Here is an 8,614-nt window from a genome sequence, read left to right on the forward strand (position 1 = left end):
CCAAGCCGGAAATAAATAATGCCTTCTTGGGGTTGTTGAAGCTCTGCAAAAGTTTGCCAAGCAAAGTTGTGGATGCTCCATCCCTGGAGGTGTTCAAGGCCAGGCTGGATGGAGCTCTGGGCAGCAAGACTCTGTGGGTGGCATCTCTGCCCGAGGCAGTGGGGCTGGGGTTCTGAGTTCTTCACTGTCCCTTGCAAGCCAAGCCATTCTATGATTCTGCATTTCTATGATGTAAGCACCAGCCCCACACAGCCCTGGTGCAGTGCATCACAAGAGCAGCAGCCTGCGGGGAGCCGCCACCCGGAATCACAGAGATGTGAGGTCACAATGCCCCATCCTATGACTGTGCTGAGCTGTGTCATGAGCTCACAAGGCCTGGCTGCAGGCTTGGCTCAGTGCGACACTCACTGTGGCTGCAGCGGTGGTGTTGGAAGCGTGGTGCAAGTGTGGGGGCGGCCATGGACCCTGCCCGCCTTGTCCTCTTCCTCCTATTGGTGGCCATGAGTTTCCAGGAGAGCTGTGCTGCTCCATGGCGAGCACGGGGAGCAGGTGAGTGGGTAGAGATGGGACCCAAACTGAGCAGCGCTGGGAGCAAGAAGTCAGGCTGTGTCCCCACGGCCCTGTAGTACACTTGCCTGGGGCCTGCCTTCCATGGGGGTGTTGCTGGGTAGGGGGTGATGGGCAGCACTGCAGGAGCCGGGCAAGAGCCCGTGGCTGCGCTGCTCCCCAGGGCTGGCTCCAGCCATGCCAAACTGTAGCTCTGCTAATTGCTGGCTGCAGCACAGCCTTCGTCCTGGGAGAAGCCCGGGGAGAGTTCAGAAGAGGCGTGCTGGGCGTGCATGAGCATTTCTGCTTCAGGCTCATGGCACTCCCCAGTTTCCAAGCCAGAGCCCCAGTCCACAGCCCAGGGGAAGAGACAGGTGTGCTTTCCTCCAGTGCCTCAGTGTGACCTTGCTGTCCATCAGAGGCCTCCCAGTAAGAAAGCCCTGGGGGGCTGCATCTTCTTCCACGTAATCTGTGAGAGATGTGGCACGTGGCCCGGAGAGAGCACTGCATACGCTGCCAGGTGCCAGCCTATGGGTCATCCTGTCCACCCTGCAACTTTGGAAATCATGACCTGAGTTATTCTCCACATCCAGTTACTGAGGGAGAAGGAGATCACACCATATAGTGTATATAAGTGGGAACTTATCTCATCTGTTCTTGATTCTAGATGATGAGCTTCGTGCTCCCTTTCCGGATGCTCCTTTGGATCCGGACTTCATGCCTGTGCCTGGGGGACAACCCAGGGGTAAGTTGTGAGTGTCTGTTTCCTTGGAGGCTGAAACGTTCATGCTCTCATGGTTTACCTGGGTGCAATTTTACTGGAGATCCTCTCCAGGTCTTCCAAGCCTGTTTGTGCCCGGAAGGGTTTGCACAGATGAGCCATGAGTATTTTTTCTCTCAGAGAGCTGCCACGTTTCAGTGGGAAGGTTACCGCTGCCCCTCTGCAGCTGAGGGAGCCCAGACCTTTGTATTCGGGCTGTGGCATTCCCCAACCACCGCCAGATCCTACAGGTCACTCAGGGAAAAGGAGGCCCCCACATGTGCCGGAAGCTCTCCTCACCTGTGTCTGATCACACTTGTGTCTGCAGGCCCTGTCCCCTGTATGCTCTGCTACTCAGTTGATGCTGTAGTGTGTGACTAAAACTTTTCATGGGTCTTTGGTTGCAGAAGTGCCCCCAGTGTGGGCCTTGCCCGGTCATCGGTTTCCTCCTGTGCTGGAGCCCAGCTGGAATCCCAGCAGTGAGTACTCTGTCTTCACTGACTTGGCTGACTCGCCGCTGATCTTCAGATCTTCATGCACATGATATTTAACTTCATACATTCTGTTAAGGTCCGGAAAGAGAAGAGGATGAATCCAAACAAGGAAAATACTCTCAGGGCTCATCCCGTCTCCTGAAGCGACTGCTGAAGGAAATGGAGAAGGCAGAGCGTGGTGGGTATACTTCAGTCTGTTCACTGTGGGACCTGGGAAGCTGAGGTGTGATATACAGGTGTGGGCAGGCTGTAGCCTGCACAGCAGGAAGGGATGGGTCAGAGCCGTGCTGCAGCCGTGTTCCGTGTATCACCTTGCAGGTGCTGTCAAGCACCAGAGCTGGTCTGCTGCCAGATGGTCTGCATCCAGCCAAGACCCAGAGGCAGCTGCTCCCCCAGCACAACCATTACTTGTCAGAGCTGCTTTGTGCAGTCGTTGGCACCCAGATGGCAGCAAGTGGCAAGCGCTGTGCTTCTGTTCATCCAAAGCCCTCCGTGCAGCTGAGCAAGTTCAAGGCAGGAGGAGCATCCCGAGCAGGGTTGGCTGCCTTTGCTAATGCTGGAAATGAGGTGGAGATGCTAATTCTGAAGGCTTGGACTGTGTGTTAGAGCTTGGATTTCAGCCTGCAGCTACCTGGCTGTGACGGGCTGGTGACAGCACAGTATGTGAGGGCCTTGCACAGGAGCTGATTTCTCAAGAGGTGTGAGGGAGTCAGCATTGTCCAATAGCTGGGAGGGCCCAAATGCCCTTGGGTAACAGAGGGGCTCACAGTGTACTTGGGGGGGGGCCTGGACTTTACCTGAGCTTGGGATTGGAGAAGCTCAGTTTTTGATGAGGGCACGTGACATCCCAATCCTACTGCCCTGCTTTCTTTCTAAAGGAACGGACCAACAAAGTGAGCGGGATGCACTCCAGGAAGGTGGATATCCCACACTGCCGGTCCCGGATGCGCTGCAGGAAGGCGGATATCCCACACTGCCCGTCCCGGACAGAGGAATGCAGGCAGCACCAACCAGCATGCCAGGTAATTTCTGTCCCATGATCATACGGTGTCACGAACCAGAGTCACTGCGTGCCTGCAGGCTCTTGCTGCCAGCTCTTGCACACCAGGTCAGCAGCCAGACCTGAGCGTGTGAGCATAGAGCACATGTAAAAGAAGCAGGAGTGTTTCTCCCCTGGGCTGGCTCTGGCTGTGCCCTGTGCTGGCTGAAGCCTGACCTTCAGCCTGGGGGGCGTCCCACAGGAGAGCTCAGGACACGCATGCTGGGAAAAGCGTGAGGGATTCTGCTCTGTAGCTCTCCCCACGGACCAAGCCCAGACCCCAGAGTACAGCCCCAGCTCTCGGCCCAGAGGAGGACGCAGGTAGTGCCTGTGCAGCCTCTCTGTACCCAACGAGAGCTGGAAGCAATCCTTCTTGTCCTCCGGTGCTTCGGCACCAGAGACGGAGGCACCCACTGACAAAATGACCTCTTGGGTCCATGAAGCACACTGAGAGATTATCTGTAGCGCAGCTGAAGGTAACGTGGGACATTGACTCATTTCTTCCAGGGATGAACACAGGCAAAAGCACAGAGGCTGCTGCTCACACATCTGTGCGGAAGCGCCGCATTCCGGTGACGGTCTCAGCGATGCTGCTGCCTGCGCTGGTGCTGGCCGTTGGTGTTGGGATATGGGTGCTCAAAGACTACCTGTGAGTTGGCCTTTCCCCAGAACACCTTATTGCTGCATTTGGCAATGAAGCATTTGTGGTGCCAGGATCCTGGACGGCCAAATCAGCCGCTGGCAGTACACTGCCAGGACTTAGGTTGCAAAGTCTTTCAAGTTTCCCCTTATTTCCTGTCACTGAGTAGTGCTTTCTGAAACTCATTCTCACAGAGCGCGCAAGAGGGAAAAGAGAGCAGCAGAAGCAGCAGATGGAGCTGGGGAAGGCAATGAGACAGATTCTGACCGAGTCAAACAGGAATCTCCGTAATAGCTCCAGTCCGTTCCATTCTGCCATTGAAGAGGCCCGAAGTCTTCAAGGTCATCTGGAAGACCAGGAGCTTGAACTGAAAGCCATGAAAGAGATCCTTGGGAACAGTCCTGAGTGCTGCCTTCTGTCAGAGGACGGCCCTGAATGTGAGAGCAGAGCTTTTGTCCTTCATCCTGCATACTCCAGGACAGGTATCACCAGCAGTTTGAAGATTCTTAGCTCGACACAGCTACATTCCTGTTGAGGGTCCTCATGAGGACCCAGGAAACGAGCTTCCTCTGACTGCCGGACAAAACGTAATGTCTTTGGAGATGTGGGTGAGAATGGCTGGTTTCAGGGAGAGCTGACAGATGGCACAAGAGGACTGGTCCCTTCCAATTGCATTGCTCCATCTGCAAGACTACCATTGCTCCACTCAATGGAACAACTCGATGTTGAGCAGAATGTGGTTGAGCTCCTTCGGGAACTCTCTGAGGCGACTGACAGCGGAACTGCATAGCTTTATTGTATATTAAAAACAACCAAACAACTGTCCCCTCCCTCTCCCTTCCCCTCGCACCCCTCCACCCCTCCCCCTCTCCCCTCCCCCCCCCCCCCCCCCCCCCCAAAAAAAAAAAGACAAAAAAAACAAAAATAAACCCTAAAAAACCAACAAAAAACAACCCACCCTCAATAAAACAAAAAACCAAAACCAATTAAAATCTCAACACTGTTCTTTTTCTGAGATACACTGAGGTGACGCTTCTTCTAGCTTAGACTTTGCAATGAGTTTGTGTCACGGAGTTCTCTCTAGAGCTCACTCGGTGACAGTGGGAACAAACCCAGGGAGAGAAGGAACAAAGAACCTCCCCTCTCTAACAGCGCGGTGCGGCGCGGCCGAGAGGGGAAGGGAAGGGAGATTGTGAATGGGTCTAGGAGGGAAAAAATGAAAAAAAAACAACGATCTGAGAATGAACAGCAGTTTAACGAACCCAGTGACACTAAACAACAACGATGTTGCAGAACGGCGGGAGAAAAGCAGACGATCACACCTGTCATTGACATGTGATCAGCTAATCTCATTTATTCCTTGGCTGTGTGTACCTTTATAATACGGATAATTAGCTCATACATATTGCAAAAGTGGAGCTCATCATTGGTTCCCAATTACATACCATCCCCGAGTATCTTAACAGCTTGTTGTTATCATCCTGAAAGATACTCCCTTGCTGAGTTCCCAGAACCATGGCTAGTTTCTCACCATCACAGGGCATCCTGATGTTCTCACTGTCCTTGCAGGTGTTATGGCTGCTTGATTAACCGCACCGTGTTTACGACCCTTCTCAGCTAACTAGCTGTAAAAAACACACTCTACAGGACCCCACAGATTACCTTCAGAATTCAACAGTTAGTTCTGTTTCCTTTCTGAGTGCATAACAACCTGAGCAAATGAATTGAATGACGTGGCTTGTTAGTCTGGTACAAACTCTGCTGTACACTGGAACGTGGTCCATTTGTAAGCAGGACTTTGTCCATCTCTGCAGGACAGCAGAAAACCCTTTGTGCTAATCATGATGCCAAGAAGCAGAATGCGGCAAATGGCAGATGATCCAACTGCTTCAGGTGTTCATTTCCTTAAAACTGAGAATAGTTTTGGACTGAGAGTTTGTAAGCAGAACAGAGCTCTTAAAGCTGTCAGAGATTATTTCTGCACTGTTCAATTCTATCTGCATAACATACATAGGATCTCAGAACTGCGTTGTTTGAACTGGTGGAACTTGTTGAAGTGAACTGGGATGAGCAAGTTTTAGAACTTAGTCAGAGTGCTGTAAAAAATGGATAATCTCATGAGTATTAAGGTACAGGATTGCTATTTCTGCACTGAATTTGTTTTTATTTTACATGGCTGTGATCTGAAAGTTCCTAACCTTTATTCTGATTCTAAAATCGTCCCTAACTCCAAATGTAACAACAAAAATGATGCTAGAAATTTGTAGCAAAAGGAACCTTAACCCTGATCATAATCCAAAAACAATCATTAAGGTAACAATAATCTTTACCTTAAAAGTAATATTAATCAGAGCCCAGATGATGCCTGCATCCATTCAGAAGCATGCTTTGTATTATTTAAGAGTTGTATTTTTTCCAATGAACTCTCTCTATTATCACGTTTATAAAGTAACAGAGTCTGTTCTTTTTCTCCTGACACTGTGCCTTACTCCTGACATCCCCTGGAAATGACCCAGATAGGGCACCATCAAAGTAATGCTAATAGTAATGTCAATCCTAAGGGTATCTCTAGCCTCAGTGTTAATGGGACGCTAACAACAATCCCAACAGCCTTAAACATTCTGGTGGTGTGAAAGAGGTGCTGCCTTGCACATGCTGGGCTGTCCCATTGCCTGTTAAATGCAGGCGGCAGCGTAGAAACATGATGCCTGTGGTCAGAATGCCCTGTGGCAGATCCTGGCACCGGAGAACTGACCGGAGAACCATGAGAGAACTGACAACAAATCACTCAACATCAGAACCGACCCAGTGGTTATTTACAAGCCTTGGGTGACCCAGACAGGATCTCAGAGTGGTGGATGTATGTACAGAAGTTGTTACTACTCTGTTTTCTTCTAAAAGCTGCTCAGCTGCTTTGCGTTTCAGACCATCCCTGGCTTCACTGTGTGCATCTGTCCAATTGATACCAGGTGGTTTTTCATCTCAGAAGCTTGGGGGGGGGGGGGGGGAAGGGACATCAATTCAATTACTCATTTATTTATTGACAGAGATTCACGTTTGCTACGTTTGGAGAAGTTTTTATTTGTTTGCTGTGGTTTGGTTTTTTCTTTTTTTCTTTTTTTTTCCCCCCCTTCTTTTTTCTTCCATCTTTGTGTTCTTCTCCTATAACCAAAAGAGAACGGATCCCCAGGGTCTGTTTGGTGCCGCAGGAAGCACAACGCAGATCTGAGTTCTGACCGGTCTACGCAGCAAATCCGCCAATCTTTATTGCGATAAGCCCTCCACATGGCATTGCGCATGCACTCGAACATGCAACAGGCACAGATTTCTCCTAACTCCTTGAGGAGCAGGCAAGCAGAACAACTGAGCGCACCACTGCTTGTGATTGGGCCACCCCCATCATAGAGATGTGTGTTAGATCTTTTACCCACCCCTGGACTGGCCTTGTTGTTTAACGATAACCTCTGAAATCTGAGCTACTGGTTCTACCACCTGTAGTGTAGAATAGGTAGCCAATAAATGCTTTTCAACTGTGATGTATCTTTATTCTGCTCCATGCCAAACCTGTGACCAAAACCTCATAGGGGTTCACAAAGAACTCTGGCTCTGCCAAAGCCCCCATCCAGACCCTTCTTGAGTTACATTCACATCTAGTTTGGCTGAAAAGGTTGGACTATAAATACTCAGTGCTTGGGCCTGTTTAACAGATATTTTTTCCTGATTATGCTGTCCATCGATCTTTTTAAACTGAACTCCTGCTCTAATCTGGTCTTTAAACATTTGTTGTCTCAAGACCCTAATGGGCCCAGACTGGATTACCTTAGGGGCTGGACGCCTAAGTCATGGCAGCAGATGGTTCTCTGACCTTTCCACCACCATTCAGAGCCTGCATCTGGCCGTAGGCACTCTTGTCTCCCCATCAATTGGGCAGCCTGTTGTATTACAGCACCTGAGGGCCACTGGGGGGTTCAGTATGGATAACATAGACCCATCCTGATGTAAAGGTGATGGCTGTAGGATGAGATCCCTCATTCCTGATGAAAAATTTATTGACTGGGCTCTCAAAATCATCTTCATAGATTGCCTCTTTCATGCCTAATTCTCTAATATAATTTTGTTAGTCCTCCATAGAGGACCACAGGCTGATGTTTAATGGTATGTCATTCTTATTTGGCCATGTTATATGACACACAGCCATAAATCATTCACTGATCAAATGGCTATCCTCATTATGTTGGACAGAGCATACAGTCTTTGCCTGAGGGCAGGGTGAGTAGTAATGGATGTCAGTTTTGAAATTTCCAGTCCATTCACCACAGCGCTTTCTGCCTCCATGTCCCATAACCAGAGCAGCTATGCTGGCATGCTCTCTTGGTTTCTGTCTAAACCACTGTACTATATCCATCAGTTCAGCTGCTGTATTATGGGCAGCAGGGTTTGGGGGGTTGGCCACTAATCAGGGCACTCCCACCAGCCTATCCTGCATTTTTTTTTTTTTTCATTTTTGGGTTACAATCAGTCAGATCTCAAATAGATGTAGTCCAAATGGAACCTCAAAATCTGACCTTTTAGTGCCTTCATTTACAGAGTCCATTTTATACAGATTCCCTTGTACAGGGTCCCCATGGTCTTCCAGAGAGATGTTCCTGATCTTCCATAAGAGAATGATTGAATTAGGTTTTTTCCCCATCAAAACTGCCACCTGTCTTTCCAGTTTTTCAACACTGTCATTCAATAGCTGATTTGCATCAGCCTGAGCCTCTTCAGTTATGTTCAGACAGTTCAAGGCCATCCGCAGTGGCCATGCCACCATGAACGCAGCTAGCTGTCATTCTCAAGTTGTACGTATGTCTTTGCTAAGACCATGGAAATACTCAGTCAGGTGGGCCAGGGACTCATGGTCCCTCCCTCCGTCCCACACAGGGCCCCATTTTTCAGTGACAGAAGCAATGCTGCATTTTGAGGATCATAGGAATCCCAGGACATGCCCTGACAAAAGGTCATTCAAAGGGGTAGTCTTTCCCCATCCAAACCACCCCGTGATATTCACAGAATCACAGAATTGTAGGGGTTGGAAGGGACCTCCAGAGACCACTGAGCCTCCGCCCCCCTATCCTAACTCCTCTTATCCTTCA

At 49.8% G+C, this 8,614-nt stretch overlaps 1 protein-coding gene across 2 annotated transcripts; it reads left to right on the plus strand.

Moving 5' to 3' along the window:
* Nucleotides 1–809: 809 nt before the first annotated feature.
* Nucleotides 810–4,323, plus strand: LOC146754972 (uncharacterized). Of its 2 annotated transcripts, XM_085526460.1 has the most exons (6): nt 810–1,291; nt 1,714–1,785; nt 1,877–1,978; nt 2,679–2,822; nt 3,347–3,488; nt 3,674–4,323. In XM_085526460.1, exons 1-6 carry the CDS (start codon nt 1,264–1,266, stop codon nt 3,768–3,770), a joined length of 585 nt encoding a protein of 194 aa, XP_085382586.1. In that variant the 5' UTR covers nt 810–1,263; the 3' UTR covers nt 3,771–4,323. The 2 variants fall into 2 exon arrangements, with proteins under 2 accessions (XP_085382586.1, XP_085382587.1); XM_085526461.1 differs by lacking the exons at nt 2,679–2,822; nt 3,347–3,488; nt 3,674–4,323 and adding an exon at nt 2,119–2,655.
* The last annotated feature ends 4,291 nt before the right edge of the window (nt 4,324–8,614 follow it).

This window comes from Coturnix japonica, chromosome 37 (genome assembly GCF_054131305.1).
Source record: "Coturnix japonica strain WE chromosome 37, WE-NBRP24, whole genome shotgun sequence".
NCBI lineage: Eukaryota > Metazoa > Chordata > Aves > Galliformes > Phasianidae > Coturnix > Coturnix japonica.